Source organism: Photinus pyralis, unplaced genomic scaffold, assembly GCF_008802855.1.
Source record: "Photinus pyralis isolate 1611_PpyrPB1 unplaced genomic scaffold, Ppyr1.3 Ppyr1.4_LG4, whole genome shotgun sequence".
NCBI lineage: Eukaryota > Metazoa > Arthropoda > Insecta > Coleoptera > Lampyridae > Photinus > Photinus pyralis.
Window position 1 is genome coordinate 38993917 of NW_022170511.1, and position 18335 is coordinate 39012251.

Below are 18335 nucleotides of genomic sequence, written 5' to 3' on the forward strand. Positions count from 1 at the left end.
AGGACATTGATAATCTGAAAATAGGCAAAAATCTATCGAAGATATAATGAGAAATGTATCTTGTATCAGCTTTTTTGACCAGTCAATGAAAGAGAAAAGTCAACCTGTATATACAAACATAATTTGTGGCAATTCATTTTAAGCCTGAATCACAATCTCCGTTTTGAACACAAATTGAGCCTTTAAAACACAAGGTTGCTAAGTAACGTTACGACTTATTTCTTTGGCTTGTACCTATCCTTTGTTTAAAGCTTTGGATTTTGCCCCTACCAACTTTTCTTCTGCCCTTGCACAAGTCATTCATTCTTTTCATTTCATTTTACTTACAAAGACGGTGATTTTTGTAAGCAAACGTCAAGTGACGTCGCGCAACGAGGTTAGAAGCACAACGCGTAGCGGAGAACTTGATTATACACTTAATTTACTACTTTATAAATTGCAACATAACATATATCATCATGCTATAAATTATTTTAAATGTATTGGCACAAAAAAATTACATTTTGTTCGATATTGACAAAATTATTGCAATTCACCCGCCATTACTAGCCTCCTTCTCTAAATTAGTTTTAACATTGAATAGAGCACAAATACAAAACTGAGATTTGCCCTTCACGAAGGGCTTAAGTTTTCCCCTACATACGCTCTTTTTGTGTGAAGATGAAGATAAGTCATACTCGAGTGAAGGTATTTTAATTAGTCTTTTCGGCACACTACACAAAGAATACTTCAATAACTAGGAACAGAACATCGCGAATATGAATGAGATTTAGGGTTCAATAAATTACAACCCTGTCAATGAGTTGTTGTGCGGCAACTCTACCTACGCAAAACTGCGCTTATTTCAAAAGATTTTTAATTAGAAAAGCCGCTGTTGGGCGTCCCGACGTTTCAGCACTGTATAAATCTTCCCGAAAGTTGGAATAACTTCTTATTCCGAGGCCGCGTGGTAATGAAGGAAATTATGAAAGTTTAGCTCGAGAAAAGGAAGTTGCAGTTATTTTTCGTGTTGCGGAGAGGCGCACGCTCTCTCACTTGATACACGAGGATATTTGTTCAGTTTAATTAGTGCCCCCGGAAGGGATCCATTTTGAAGTGAATGGCGAAGGGCGGAGCGGTGTGCAATCGTTGTTCTAGGTAATTTCAATTAGCGAACGTTCAAGGGCTGACAATACGCGTGGAATAAGTCGACGCGCTTCGCAAGATTAAATACACAAGTGCAATTAGGGCGAAGCTATTCTGGGCGCATTCTTCCGGAGTCTGTTCCTTTATTTGATATTCTGCCGGCGTCCAACAAAGCGTTCTGACACGTGCTCGGCCTTCCGGTTTGATGGGATTAACGGCGCATCCCTAATGACACGCCAGGATGCAAAGATCGCCCATGTATGCGGGCGGACGATTCCGTATCGATTAAAAGGGCTTTAGATGATCTGGGGGCAAAAGCAAAAGTGAGAAGTGACGATAACGCGCAGTATTAAAGCCGGCATTAAAGGGGTGATGACTTTGGGGTGATAAAAACGCCGTGATCCATAATTGCCACTTCTACAAGAGCCTGGATTACACTGATAAATTCATAACCGTTCCTGCAGTTTTTTTTTTTGCGAAATCCACCAACGCAATTGCATATTTCAGTTATCTTTACTACGACTAAACTAAAATCAATTCGTGCCGCGAACTTTCCTATCTGGACAGCACTTATACCAGTCACTCCAATAATCGCCCCTTTCTATAGCTCGCGTGCGGCTCGGAAACATGAAATCACTCTCAATCAATCAGTCATCGGTTGTATATTCAATGGACATCCATTATCTCGGATAACCGCAATAGAAAGCATCATCAAACCCACAAAAATTATGCGCGACCCAATAAAATCACCACACAAAATAGCTACGTCGACTTGTGGCCGTAGGTAAATACCTACGTCTAGCAATTTGAAAGCCATTACCATACATTACCAATTACAAAAATAAATTACCTAAACGACGTTTACTTCCAACTCGGCCCGCCATTTCAAGCCCATTCCTGTAAGTTATAGCCTCCAGGTTATTTTCTTGCTCCAGGAACAATGAAGAAATACAATTCCCATAGGTACAATCCATTACCCCGTATATAATACCAAATTATAATTGCTTTCTGATAAACAAGATAATGAAATTAAAGAAAATTGGAAGCCGCTCGAAAATTAATTGCAAGGCAGCTGACCGCGTTTTCGTTTCAAAATTAACCAGCAGGAAGTTTAACAAACCCTTTATCGTCGTAGTCCTCTTCAAGCGTTACTTCAAAAGGGACGCATTGTATTCGGACTTGACAAATTTGGACGGGAGTGATTTGCAAAATCCCAACTCTTTTGTTAGATATAAAATATAACCGCCGAAACGGTTCGGATTATAACCAAGTTAATTGTGTAAAAGATATATATTCCGACTAGCACTTTTTTTTGCAAAGACGGTCCTTCAACGAAATGATGATTCCGCAGCAAATTTCTGCTTGCCCGAAGGACGATATCGATTGGTATGGTCATTAGGTTGACAATCACAAATGCTCATACCTGGGGTGGTATTCAACTCATTTAACATATAAAATCGACCCTTGCGACCAACGATTTTCACCAATATACGAACGGTTGATGGTCCTTTGCGGAGAATTTACGAACGCTCTTAACATACAAATTATCGAAACCTATACCTACTTGTTTATGCAAAGACTAAAATAAACAAGGGTGGAGAGTGTAATGAATATATTGTACAATCGCTTCTTTTAAAACTTCAGTACGTTGCTTTTGCGTTTTATCATGAACCTAGGGCTATTGTTTTTATTTAGGTTTGGTACTGAAAAGTAAAATTAATTTGTTTTTTGTTCTTTTTGGTTGTGTAAAAGGATATTTCCCTATAAAAGCAGGATTTTAGTTATTTGAATGTTTTCGCTTTGGATAATGTTATATAACAGATATGTTTGAGTTTATCGTTCAATCGCGTGTAACGTGAAAATTGAAGCTAAATTTAAACAATACCAGTAATTCATCCGTAGTGCAATGTTTTATATTCTACATGTATTAATGACTCGCGTTTATTATTTATGCAATCACAGATATTGAGATTTAACCAGTGTACAATTAGTCTTGAGAGTAATTTTATCTTTCTTCATCTATTTTGTCATTATATCAATTTCAAATCTACTTGATCTACCTACTAATTATATTCTCGACATACAGGTCCCTTTGAACTATCAAGTTCAAGAAACTTTAAACTAACAAAATATATAAATAACGAGTGTCTAAAATGTCCATCATTAGAACGTGAAATTAACAACTTAATTATTGTTTATTGGAAGCGGACATAATTTAGCGAATGATCGCTTTAATACGCCCGATTCGGTTTGACTTCAGCAACTCTCACTCCGTTTCCAGTGCCACTATGAACTTCAATCACTCTACAAAATATCCATTGTAATGGTGGCAACTGATTTTCTTTATTAGAACTAGAATGGTTAGGGAGATAATTATATACCCACTGACTAAACTGATTAATGAATGTTTCGAGCTAAATGTTTATCCTCCTGATTGTCTCAAAGTGTCTGTAATCGTCCCAATACCAAAAAGCAACAAGATGGGCAAGCTAGACAATTATAGGCCAATATCGCTCGTGCCAACTATAGGAAAAATTTTTGAGAAATGTATGGCTATACAAATCTCAAAGTATTTTGAGCAAAACAAATTGTTTTATGAGGGCTAATATGGATTTCGGGAAAATCGTAACACTACTCTTGCTGTACTAGAGTTAGTGCGCGAAATTATATCAGCCTTTGAGGATAACAAGTATCTATGTGCAACCCTAATTGATATCTCTAAGGCCTTCGATTGCGTACCTTACAGCACCTTGGTACATAAATTGGAAAATTACGGCTTTAACTCAGGATCAATCGCATTAATTAAAGACTATATTTCACGCAGAACACAAAAAGTGACTTTCAATGGTGATACATCAGACGAAATAATTGCAAAAATAGGAGTACCACAAGGCTCCGTGTTAGGACCACTATTTTTTGCAATATATGTGAATGATATACCAAACTGTAAGATCCATAATGTAGGCCAACTACTGCTTTATGCTGATGACACATTAATAACCTCCTCAGACTCGAATTGTGAGATAGCAGCTGACCAACTTTGGAAAGAATATCAAGAATGTTCGAAGTGGTTCAGTGCAAATAAACTCTTCTGTAATGAGGAAAAGTCCTCTTCTTTTTAATATATATACAGCAGATCTACATTATAACTTCAATCGAGGGACTACAATAATACAGTACGCCGACGATCTTTGCGTCTACACTATTCAGGAGGATATAGAAACGCTGACAAGCCAATTAAACAACATTGTTGCCCAATCAAAGCAGTGGTTCACGAATAATGGGTTCGAGATCTCGTGAGAGAAATCTGCTATCATGTTCCTATCACGTCATCGAAACTTACCTCAACAAAAAATTAACCTGGCGGGCAGCGAGTTTCCTATAAGGACGGCCAGCAAGTATTTAGGATTACCGATAGACAACAAGTTGAAATGGTCAGAACATATTAATACAGTGGTGTCCAACTGTGAGAAAAATTTGAACGTCCTCCGTATGCTAGTTGGAGCGAGATGGGGCATCGACAGAAATACGGGACTTAACTTATATAAAGGTCTCATAAGAAGTATAACGGACTATGGATGCTCATTATACGGTAACACAAACAAAGCGAATAGAAAGCGAATTGATACCATTCACAATAAGGCACTTAAATTATGTATACGAGGTCTACCCCCACCAATGCGCTTCAAGTTGAATCCCAAGAACCCCCTGCGGAGTTACGAAGGAAGTATATATCTGCCAAATACGTAATAAAACTTAAAACACGGAATTTTGTAAGCTTATATAGTCGACTGAGCGAATTATCAATTAAAGACCTCACGTCCAAATACTGGTCAAAAAAATCCTCCCCATTGCTTGCAGACGCATACAGAGAGCTTGAGAGCCTGGCCTTAACCATCCATAAAAATACATTTAACGAAATGATCTTCTTACAAACATTTTCCATCCCTACAATTTTGATTCCTCCATATATTGGGTATGAGATACATGACACCAAATTGTATCAATCTGTCACCGAGGAAATGGGTAATACAACCCTTATTTTTACCGGCGGCTCCAAAACTCAACTGGGAGTTGGGTGTGCTTACTATGATGTCACAAATAACAAACAGATGACATACAAACTAAATATTCATTCATCCATATTCACAGCCGAAGCAACTGCTATATACGAATCGTTCAAGTATTGCAAAACGTATAAAGTCACAAACGCCATGATAACTTCCGACTCAATGAGCGTGCTGAAAGCCCTGCAAGAAAAATATTGCCCCATCAAAACTAATGCAATAGTTGCCCAAATCATTTTATTGTGGTCAACACTATCCGCGGAAAACTTTGCGATTAAGTTTTGTTGGGTAAAATCTCATGTTAACATCGAGCCAAACGAAAAGTCTAGCAAAGTCGGCTATTCAACACGGTGCCCGGTATAATAATATCATCACGGCATCCGATGCAGTTATCTATTTCAAAAGAGACATATTGTGTACCAAGTGGCAAGAATGGTGGAAAGATTCCTACACACAGAGAGATACACAATATGCTTCAATCCAACCGCAATTAATAAAAAGTCATTGGTCAAAAGACCTAATAGTGAGCAGGTGGTACTCTTCAACAATAGCCAGGTTAAAATTTGGACACGGACAATACCCAGCTCACCTGTTCAAACTAAAGCTGGTAGACTCGCCAAATTGTACATGTGGGGAGTACATATGCGATTTAAACCATATTTTTTTTAGTTGCGAAAATCACATAGCAGCAACCCAAAAATTAATTACAAACTTAATTAAACACAATGTCCATTTACCTACTAATATTACGTCCATACTCTCTATCAATAACAAGGACATATACGATATTTTGATTCCTATTAGACACCAAAATTACCATTTGAATAATTGTCGCTACATTAATATTTATAAACCTTTGTTGTGTTCTGTCCTTCCAATTGCTCTCCTTAAACCGTGGTCAACCCTTGTGTATTGTAAGTAAAGTCTTCATGAACGACCGCATGAAGTGAAGTGTGTCAACCTGTGTGTACACCGTTAGTAAATATCCTCACTTGCCGGCCGCATGGGCATAGATCCCGATAGGGCTGTATATATAAAAAAAAAACTCAAAAAATAACATTTTCTTTGCGTGAGTATAATATTGTAATTAGTGTAAATAGTTCATCCGTTAATTACCTAGGTGTTTATGTGGATACTAAACTTACGTGGAAAACTCAGGTGGACGTACTAGCAAACAAATTAAATACAATTGTGTTTGTCCTAAGAAATTTAAAAAACGTAGTATCGCCAAAGGTTCTAAAAAGTGCATACCACGCATTATTTCACTCTAAAATGTCATATGCTGTGCTTGTCTGGGGACATTCTCCTGCAGCTAAGCGTATTTTTGCTATCCAAAGGAAATGCATACGAGTTTTGCAGAATATGGACTATATCGCCGATTGCCGACAAGCATTTATCAATTTAGGGATCCTAACGTTGCCGTGTCAATTCATATACAATTCATTAGTATATGTCAAAAGACAAAGCATCCAAAGCCAAACTCACAAGCACATACACCATCATGCCACTCGAAATAATGAACATCTTCTATTACCCAAGCATCGACTCACCAAGACGGAAGTTGCAGGACCGGACTATATAAGTGTTAAACTCTACAATCACATTCCCAGTGACGTGCAAAAACTAAATTATAAACTATTCTCTGCTGTTATTAAAAAAAAAACTATTAAAAATTGCCTACTATAGTACGGACGAGTTTCTTAAAGACACATTTTAACAATTATCACATGTATAACTATTTCTTTGACTTGTGTTAAGCTTTTTTTAGCAAAATCACAAATAAATATTATTATTATTATTATTATTAACTAAGCATCCAACATTCAGGTGTCCTCTCTTGTGCATCCATTTTTGTTGTTCTTGAAGAACTGATTTCTTTTCTGAAAATGCTGCCTTATAACTTTCAAATGCTGGTACAAATTACGCCGCTTTTGTGGTACTTTCAATACGTCTTCTTCGGGAAATGCGGTCAATGTTTTTCCCAACAATAGATGAGCCGGAGTTAAGCTCGAAGATCGCCAGGCGATATCGGACGCGAACTAAGAATTGCCTCAATTTGATTCATTATAATGACCAAGTGCTCGTATGTTACAGAACTATCTCCGCGAACCCTACGCAAATGCTACTTAACTGACTTTACGCCCCTTTCCCAAAGACCACCAAAATGTGAACTTTTCTTGGAATTAATTTCCAAGTAATGCCATCAAAAGCACATTTTTAGATAATGTCACCAGCTGGGCGACCTAAAAGTGTGAGGACACCTGAAAATACGCAGTAAGCGTCCATTGAACAACGGAAACATGCTGCTGCAGTTGGAATTTCCGTTACTGGGCGACTGAAAAACCTCGTAAACTTCACGATAGACCTCTTCATATCCCCAAAGAGACCGTTTGGTGCGCTGTATCCTCTATAGACATTATTGGGCCTTACTTTTTTGAACTATTACTGTGAACTCTGTACGCTATTGTGAGATGTGGGAGATATTTCTACTCCATAAAATCGAAGAGTATAGTGAGGAACATGGCACACAAGCGTTTTGATTTCAACAAGATGGCGCCACGGCTCATACTTCCCGCCAAATTCATTAACAACAATTTCCCGGCCGCCTGATTTCTTTACGAGGGAATGTTCCATGGCTCCCTCGCTCACCTAATTTGAGCCCGTGTGATTTCTTTGGAGATACCTCAAAGCTGAGAGAGTTCGACCTAGGACTTTGGTGGGTTTTAAGGAGGCAATTACATGTGTCATCGCTGGGGCACCGCAAGATATGCTCAAAAAAGTTTTTGGAAATTTTTTCGGACTCAATGTGTGCATCGCTCGCCAAGGTCGTCATTTGGATGATGTAATTTTCAAAACCCAACGTAAATAAACTAACATTGTATGTAGTTTTCAGAAATAAAAACCTTTTTGAATTATATTGGTTAGGTTTTTCTACAATACACCCGTCAAATTCGGGAGTCCATTCTGCACCACCCTGTATATTGTCTTCTTCAAAATTCCGATGTCTGAAAATTGTGAGTCTCTTCTGACCTCGCTTCTGACACAGTCATAAACTCATAATACCTATCTCTCACAGTTTGACTTAAACTCCCTTCAATTAAATCTAAATTTAGCAAATATTTATATTATATTATATTAAATAAAAGCTATTATTATTATTTCTAATAGAGCATTTTTTTTTATCTCAAATAATTCTTCACTGCAATGCACCCTCTAACCAAATCACCAACATACATGTCGCTTTGTATAATTTTCGCACTTTTTGAGTAGTTTTTTTTTCATTCATACACCTTTTTGCCAAATAAGTGGCATTACCAGTGCCATAAATAGGAAACTGTTAATTACTCGGTATTCTTTTAGCACATCACAAGGTGACTCTCTCCAAACTATTTTTTGTAGGTTTATCTGGTCTTGACTACCTGAAAGCTGCCTATACATCTTTTCTACAACAGCAACCTCAACCTGAATCTAAGTAAAATAGGGTAAGGTTCATCTTGCACAACAGGTCCATTTAGGAGCACCCGAGAACTTGTTTCAGCTGACGCTTCAAAAACAACTCGTACCTTGGTTGTTTCTTTATCGACTTTTACCACGATGTGGTAGAAAATACTCTACGTTTTTATTTGATACTTTCCTACAAAGCCTCACATTCTTTCGTATACATACATACAAACTTCCAGAATTTTCGCAAAGAATCATTCAACTGAATGTTGAATAAAAAGCATAAATCATTATTTACAAGCTGTGACCGTCGTATAATTAACCATCAGCCCAACTCACTGTTTTGCATGCTTATGGAGTCAGATAATTTTAGTTTTTGTGGTAATAAATCCCAAACAATTACTGAACTTATTAAAACAACAACAAAAATCTTCCCTTACGTGTATACCGCGACCGCTTACTAACTAAATCTTGGAAAATACAATTCTTCGACTTTATCGCGAATATCATAATCACCTTCCTCATCCGACATATCTCAATAGCTGTTTGAATCTGCTCAAGATTACCAAAAAATGCAACTTTTATCATGTTTATTCGCTTCATAGGATGCTTACGTAGAAATTGAACAAAATTTGAGGGGAACAGCAAGAAGAGTTCAGAGGAGGAGGGGAGGAGAAGTTTTTGAAGACATTGAGCGACGCTTGAGGGGAACATAAAAAAATTGAGAATTCGAGATGTACGCAAGGCGAAATTTAAAGAAGTTTGAAAATGAATTTAGAGGGACCATAAGAAAAAGTTAAATCAATCGAAAGAATCGTTAGACAATTAGAAAAAGTTTAAAACAACAATGAGAAGAATTTCAGATTAAATGCAGAGAAGCTTAAAGAGAAATGAGGAGAATTTTTGAAAAGAACTTTATACGAACTTTGGAAAGACTTGACGATAGATTGGGAGAAGGCGATGGGAGTTTAAATTAAGCGAAAATTTCGAAAGAAGTGACCCTGAAAGTAGCGACCTAGTGTTACTTAATTAAAGAGATTGCTTCTTGTAACAGTAACTATAAATTTCCATTCGAAATTTCGAAGTGAAACATTTTGGGATTTTACGATTTTAAGGGTTAGATCAGTTTAGGTATTCCATATCATGTGAAGTCTACAGTGTCAAACACATTTAAAAGGTGAATTTTCCGCAATAAATTATATTTGGTGGAATGTATAAAGTCCATGAGTGTTTGGCAGTGGAATTCAAGATCGTGCTTTCAATCCTCCTTTCATTTGAATTGAGTATTGTTCTCTTAATCCGGAATCCTCAGCGACGAGATGTCTGGAATGGGAATCATATGCAGCCATCTTAATCTTAAAGGATTATTTAATACGAATGCTCAATCGGCGTGATGTCATGCAGCAGAATGGTACCTGCAAAATCGGTATATTTGAAAAATGTGTGGGTGTAGCTTTTATTTGATTCCTATAGGGCGGGATTTAATCACCCAGTTAAAAGTTTAGTATGTCCGATTTCGTTAAAAATACGCGAATTTGTGGTCAGTCATTAAGTAAGATTAGGAAGGATCGAAGGGAATCCAAGTTGGATTGGCGCAAAACATTTCGTTCCTATTTTACATGGAAAAAATTATGTTTAGCACCCTTAAGCAACCAGCAGTGGCGCTTGTAGTCTCTTGCTCCGCTCGCTCGTGTGTTCAAATCGAGAGCTCGAGAGTAAATAGTTAATAGTTCCTTTGCTAACTTGTATCATTACTACATTTCACTAATCGTAAGTAAAGCATCAACGACGGATGTCGATCTGAGGTTATTTAGACGTTTAGATCAACAATAACCCCGTACATTTTTTTTAAATAAACTTGGTTATTGGGAAATGCATTTTGCACAACTTGCTACTTTAAAATATTGGACAATAAAGCGCCATAATCAATTACCTTCGAATGGGCGATAAAAAGATGACGAGTAGGTAATAACCCCTAATCTAACAAACTGCATAAAAATAATACTTACGCGAATACTACATACCGACTTTATTGAGCTTCCGTTCAACTGGAGCCACAAGATAGTTTATTGACAAATTTATAGATTCAGTAAATATAAGCTTTATGTGTTGGCGTAGATAATAAACCTTTAAATCTTATGTCTTCTTCGTGTTTTTCTGCGTTACAATGAAACTCCATTTATGGGTTATGTGTAACTACTATTATTTACTACTTTTCGAAACGTTAAACTTTACAATGCCTTCCATTTATATTGCATTAGAAGTAAATTTCTAATTTACTTCGATGAAAAGATTTCGAAAATCAGAGAAACGTAGTATCTTGTTTTTTCGACTGTACGTAACTGAAGCAAGATTGTTTCCATCAGCCGTAATGGCAGAAATGGTTCCCTTTGATCTGTGGCTAGGAAATACGAGATGAAAAGATATGAAGGACGCGAAAAAATGTTACAGCGTCGTTTCTTTCGAATTTAATTAAATTCAAAGTTGAACAAAATTGGAGGTTGTAATAATACACTATGATTAAAAGTGCCTTGGTGGTTCAATATCGGCTTTCATATTCTATTTACATACAAAATTTGTAGTGGATATCGACACATCATACATTAGTGACACTAAAATCACTATTTGAGATGCGGCTCCACACCGAAATTTCATTGGCAGCCTTGAAATGCGAGGAGAGTGAGTAAGCAAATAGTAATCACCGAATAAAAGTCGACAGTTAAAACGTATCAGCAAGTGTGGAACAAATTCCCAAAGATTAGACAAATTAGGAGAAGTAAATGAAAGACTGAAGCGGAATGGGAAAGAAATTCGATCAAATAAATATAGAATTAAAGATAAATAAGAAGATCGGTAAAAAAGAAAAATTAGAAGTCACAAAATGTGGGTAATTACTATGCAGAGTGCCCCCAAAGGCGTGACAGAAAAAATATTCTTTCCTTAAATAGGTAGTAGGTGTGGCGGTGCTTTCTTTTTACGGATAAACACAACCACCTCAGGTACACGTACCCGCTTCTCCCTTCTCTCCTCTCTCACCTCATCAACCCTTTGGGATAGTTTATCTCACCAAAATTCGCTAATTCTTAATAAAATCACAAAATCTTTACCTCGCTTCCGACTAGCTCAAATACTTACATACAAAATTTCTACTGTCTTACTTCCATCGAAAAATCAGGTATCTAATTCACTTTTTACTGGTGTTAATTACTCTACTTCTCATCTAACTTCTCGTTGAAAAATCATCAACTCAATGGCCATAATTTCATTCATTTATTTTAATGCAAAATCCAATGCATTCCAGAAAATTGCGATCTTTACAATCAATATTATAAAAATTGGGAACTATGACTAAAACCTTATTAAGCTATCAAAAAATTTGAATATTATTAGTTCTGTTGGCCAACTCACAATATGTTCTTTCCCTTGAAGAGGTGAATATTATTTTTTTTTTATACTGAATTTTCCTTACAAATTCCACTATTTCAAATATAATTAATTACCTTCTTTAAGGAAATTGATTCAATAAACAATCGATTAAAACATATCATAAAACATATAAATACACACAAATTGACTTTATTTTTATTACAATGAAAATATTCAAAATAGACTAACCTTTAAAAATCCAGGACTTCGATGAAGATTGGGAAGCCCTTTACATGCTAGTTGATTGATGGATGGGGTAGACTGCAACTTTTGGAATGCCAACTTTACGTCGTCGATTGTTTTTCTTTTTTTTCTTTTTTATATAGCTGATGATTACAGTTGAAAAATCCTTGGCTCGCTGTTGAGTAGGTTATTTTCCTTGTAGAAGGTAGACGAGATTTTCCAAAAACATGTAGTTTTGTAGGTATAATCCCACAGTGAAATTTTATTGATGTAAACACCTTATTTTGCGTAAGTTCGTGAATTAATTTGCCTGATTTTTTGGTCGATTTAAAGAAGTTTTTTCATAACAAACTATTACATTGAACTTTTAAAGCACATTACTTTGATGAAAACGGCTATCCACACTTAAAAAACTTTGATGGTTATATTCCAAGGAGGCACAATAGTAAATTTTAACACAACGGCAAATGGGTGAAACGTTCAAATTTGTTCCGTCGGATAGATGCCAAAAATGCGCTCGTATTATTTTCCTTTAAGAACAATGGTTCATATCACACAGCTATTATCGCTCGAATTTACTTAGCGCTTTATATTTGATACGTAATGTCCACGTCTAATTTTAATTTCAACACTACGTGGATGATTTCCTAGCACAATACGCTTGACAAATTTTTAACTAAGATTCCGCGATTTACTTTTTCTCTTCGGGCGTGAAATTTACCCAATGGAAATTTCACGTTTTAACTAATGGTGCAAAACTGTACTTAAACTCGGACTAATATCGACCGTCACTTAAACGGAATCACTTATTTGGTGCTTAATGCACGCGATTTAAAATTTACGATCTCTTCGGCCCGGCTATGCAGTACCAATCTTTTTTTTTAAATTTTTTCCTCTTAACTCTCTCCTAACAGATTCACGCCCCTTAATCGTTGCAAAATGGCTGATCTTTTTTATTACTGGTACTTCTCATACAATGGCCTCCATCTAAACCAATTAACTGGGGAATACTTATCAACTAATTTTTTCAGCGTTTGCAAAACCAGCTTTCCCAAGCTTGGCTGGTGACTCAACGATAAAAAGCTTATCTAAAGAAATCCGATATTTATTCGTTATCTGCATCCTGTTTTGCACTGAGAATTTTCTGTGATCCCATTTATTGCGAATCGCGGCACAAGGAAGTTTAATACAATGAACCCAACATGATGTCATACTACAATAGTTACAAAGCGAAAAAAGTTTTATCCCCAAAAGGAAGAAAGGTTTATCCAATTTTAGTACAAATCCAAATCGATATCCGAAAAAAATTTGCAAAATTTCGACCGGCCATTACTCCACCCGTTACATAGGTATTGGGATTTTACAGAAATCTGATTCAACTGTTCACGGAATATTTACGTTAAAATATTAAAATCACATTTTATTGTAACTAAACCTACTTATAAATTGTAGTTAAAATCTCAATATTTTTGCAAATGCTGGAATTGTCAGCCATTAACAGTTCTGCTGTACATCCAACGATCAATAAATTCCTGCTGTACATTTTCAACGGTTTTTGGAGTAATATTCCTAATTATGCCACGTAAATATTGCGCGAGAATTTTTTTTGTGGGGCCTTTGTTCCTCGTGTTTCACCTTTTTAATGAGTTGTGTTTTTTACGGCCCAAATTCTTTAAAATATGTAGGCACTTATATTTCAGAATAGGTGTTTACGTGCATGTGCGTTTAAACGTATGAAAAACGTGCACTTCTATAGATCTTAATTACATTTATTTTAGCAAACGTGTGAATGATGAGTAGATACAAGTAGAAAAAATCAGTCAGAGAGTGATACCACATTTGATTCTTGGTTCAAAGTATTCATACTACATCGTTTCACAACCTACGTTTCTTCTGTAATATAATAAGTGGAATAAAATAACAAGATACGCATCAGAATCACATACGACGGGAATTTTTTTACATTCATCTCGCACTCGGAGACACGACTTTTCATCCGGCTCATATTCAAAAGCAATGATCCTTGCCCTCGTAGAAATCGATTGGCGAAGGTTTGACATCGCTGTCTTTTTGTTCTCGAATCAGACGAGGAACAAGCGGACAGACGGACAAAACAAGTGCAAAATTAAAAATCTTGGGAAATAGGGTGAAACCGCAACAATTATAGTGCAATAAACAGGTTTTGAAGCAAAGGGGGTGGGAAATTAAAAAAAAATGCTTAAAATAATGAAATCTTCAAAGTTAAAGTTAATGATACTGAAACATTTAATCCAATCACAAATGGAACGTCACTACAAGATGTGTTTACAGTGTTTATAGCGTTACCAATTGCTACAAACGATAAAATTGTTGTGTTTGATTTTAAAACCGGATTCTTCTATGGTTTTTCAGGAATCACCGGAGAAAATATAATGTGTAAGCTAAAAGGAAGGTATAAAATTTCCTGGATTTTTTTTGATTAAGTGGAGTCACTTTCTGCATGATCATTTATATTTTCGAATTTGATATTTCTTGTCAATATTCTCCTTGTTATATTGGCATCTTGGGCACCTAAATAATGAGTTTCTACATTTGAAAACTTAATGGACGATCCCATTCATTAATCCTTCCGTTCTCGATTCGTCGTGTTAACAGTCTCGGACATATGGACGGGATTTCATAAAGAAACTGTGAACTGCAGAGGTTTTTAGTCTCTTAACAAACCACAAAGAGATACAAACATAAAAGCAGAAACCTCATAGAAACTGCCTCACCGCATATAAGAACGAGGCATCGAAGGATGCTCATCGGATATTCACGTACCTACTGCATGAATAAGTGGAGCATAAAATGGTGTGCAGATATAAACCCTCTATTTCTACAATGGTAAGCATGCATTTGACCAATGATACTTATTGATTGCTTTCAATAGTCGAAAGGGAAGCACATAAAAGAGAACTTTATCGCGGGACCAAAATCTGTAAACGGTTAAAATTGAATAAAACTCACACATTCGTACCTAATCAACGGATTTACGTACGCAATAAATAGGAAACGCAAACAGATTTTTCGGTGCTTAAAAAAAACTGTAATGCCAAAATAAACCGCACGAACACGTCGAAAGTCCCATTTTAAGCTTCCAGCAATAACGGCAATACATTCAAAAGAGCAGGAATTTTTAATTTAAACTCGTATGAGTTCTGTGCAGGATTGTGAGATCTGACTGGGGACGTACAAGAAAATAAAAATTTTTATGCCTTTAAAACGTTCAGCTATAAAATCTGGATACACGCGATACCGTATAAGTAAATGCATAAAAATACACGTGTGCCGCTTTTACAACTTTATATACGCGAAAGGACGGTCAAAATATTAAATATTTTTATGTTCAATTCGTAATTAAAGACAACGCCCGTTTCGATACAATTTGTAACTTTACCTCAGTTAGATTGCTGAAAATGGGGGAATTTAATGTTTAAAACACTTTTAAACGGTTAATTAGTTTTTAATTTGAAATTCATGGCGCAACTGCCCTATCTACAATTATAATCAAATTAGGGCCATTAACTGAGAAGAAGGTTTAGGAAAATATACTCACAGGTTGTAGTGCACGTCCGCCATGTTGGGTCGATGAAATAAAGCCTTTCGGAAAGCCTGCTCCGCTTCCACAACCCTTCCTTGCGTACTTAACACGCTGCCCAAATTTCCAAACGCTAAAATAAAATCCATAATTAAAACACAATAAACAAGCGTCGACGGTTATGACGGCATAATTCAGATTTGAGTGTTCGCAACATGAGCCACGAGCTGAGGGCGCAGTCCTTTATTATTTCATTTTGAATTTTATAAAAATACATTTACGAATGTTGAAATTTTAGAAGAGGAAATTTCATTTAATATGAAATGTTTCCAGCTTCACTTTTTTATGACAAGTACGAACATAAAAATGTTGACGTCTTACGAGTAAACAAATTTCAATTGCAAATTCGGACCTTCTTTATGATACATAAAAAACAGAAAACCTACTTCTTCAATTTTATTTATATAAATATTTAGCTTCGGATTTCTCCTCTCCTTTTCAAATGTCGGATGCTAGATAACAATCTAAATTTAGACGAATTTTATATATACGGATCTCCTTTCAATCAAAATTTAACGTATACACCTAGCTTCTCAACCTCAAAGGAAGGAAATAGACTTGGAAAGGGGAATGATTCTCCCTAACCGAAAACTGAATGACTGGATTCTAATATATTCTTCCATAGAATATCGTGTTAAGTTACAAGAGGTGTGTAGTTTCATGTAATTTAGACACCGTTTGCACTTTATCGTCATTTTTGTAAAACTTCAAGGAAACGCTGATAAGTGACATAAAATTAACCAAAGCATATCATAAGTTATAATGTGTTAAATTGAGGAAAAGCTCAAGTTCTGTTTGTAAAACTACCTACGCAATTTTCCATGGTCAAGAAAAATAATCATCCATATCCGAAACCGTTACTCAATTCACTCCTTCCATAATTCTTTCCAGAAATGCTGTTACGACAAATGAAAATGGGCGTACATTCAGTACAGTCCGTAGAATTGTACTTTTTCGATCAGACTTCTCAATCAAAAGTTATAGACTAGAAACCAATTTCGAAAAAAAATTCAAAGGGCTGTAACTTTTGAACTTAGCCCAATCTTGGAACTGTTTGAAATTATGGATTCTACAGGCCACATTCTATAAGAACATTTTTTTCCGGGTCGATCTGAGACAATTTTTTTTTCGGGGCTCAAAAAAAGGCAGTGTATAACCTTCCTTTTTTACCAAAAATCGACTACACCAAAATTTCTCGGGAAAACACTTTTTCTTATTAATTTGGGTGCGTAGAATCCAAAACAATTCGTACTTTTTCGATCAGACTTCTCAATCAAAAGTTATAGACTAGAAACCAATTTCGAAAGAAAATTCAAAGGGCTGTAACTTTTGAACTAGTAGCCCAATCTTGGAACTGTTTGAAATTATGGATTCTACAGGCCACATTCTATAAGAAATTTTTTTTCCGGGTCGATCTGAGACAATTTTTTTTTCGGGCCAAAAAAAAGGCAGTGTATAACCTTCCTTTTTTACCAAAAATCGACTACACCAAAATTTCTCGGGAAAACACTTTTTCTTATTAATTTTGGTGCGTAGAATCCAAAACAATTCGTACTTTTTCGATCAGACTTCTCAATCAAAAGTTATAGACTAGAAACCAATTTCGAAAGAAAATTCAAAGGGCTGTAACTTTTGAACTGTAGCCCAATCTTGGAACTGTTTGAAATTATGGATTCTACAGGCCACATTCTATAAGAAAATTTTTTTTCCGGGTCGATCTGAGACAATTTTTTTTTCGGGGCTCAAAAAAAGGCAGTGTATAACCTTCCTTTTTTACCAAAAATCGACTACACCAAAATTTCTCGGGAAAACACTTTTTCTTATTAATTTTGGTGCGTAGAATCCAAAACAATTCGTACTTTTTCGATCAGACTTCTCAATCAAAAGTTATAGACTAGAAACCAATTTCGAAAGAAAATTCAAAGGGCTGTAACTTTTGAACTAGTAGCCCAATCTTGGAACTGTTTGAAATTATGGATTCTACAGGCCACATTCTATAAGAAAATTTTTTTTCCGGGTCGATCTGAGACAATTTCTTCTTCGGGCTTCAAAAAAAGGCAGTGTATAACCTTCCTTTTTTACCAAAAATCGACTGCACCAAAATTTCTCGGGAAAACACTTTTTCCGGCCTCAAAAAAAGGCAGTACTTTTAAGATATTCAAATATTTGAGAACAATTTAGAAATGTTTAGGGAAAGTTTCCATTGTCACAAAATCAAATATAAAAATCCGATACATCTGAATACAGAACTCGATAGTCTACGTAACTTAAAAACAATAGGGACCTTTCTTATATCCTTAAAACCATGTGTACCAATTTTCAAAGCGATCGCACGTTTCTAAACGAGTTATCGACCACACGGACAAACGGATGGTCAAAAATGGATCTGTTCCAAAATCGCTAGGATTAATTTCAGAAAGGCGTACGTATCATGTGCACGACGTACGATCGCTTTGAAAACTGGTACACGTATT

The 18335-nt window shown here is 35.9% G+C and overlaps 1 protein-coding gene across 1 annotated transcript in view; it reads right to left on the reverse strand.

Annotated features, from left to right (window-relative positions):
• LOC116168040 (protein O-mannosyl-transferase TMTC2) overlaps positions 1 to 18335 on the reverse strand; it is a 184275-nt gene that overhangs the window by 89092 nt on the left and 76848 nt on the right. The window contains exon 4 of the mRNA XM_031483693.1: positions 15820 to 15934. Coding sequence (XP_031339553.1) covers positions 15820 to 15934 — 115 coding nt within the window. The remainder of the gene's footprint in view (positions 1 to 15819; positions 15935 to 18335) is intronic.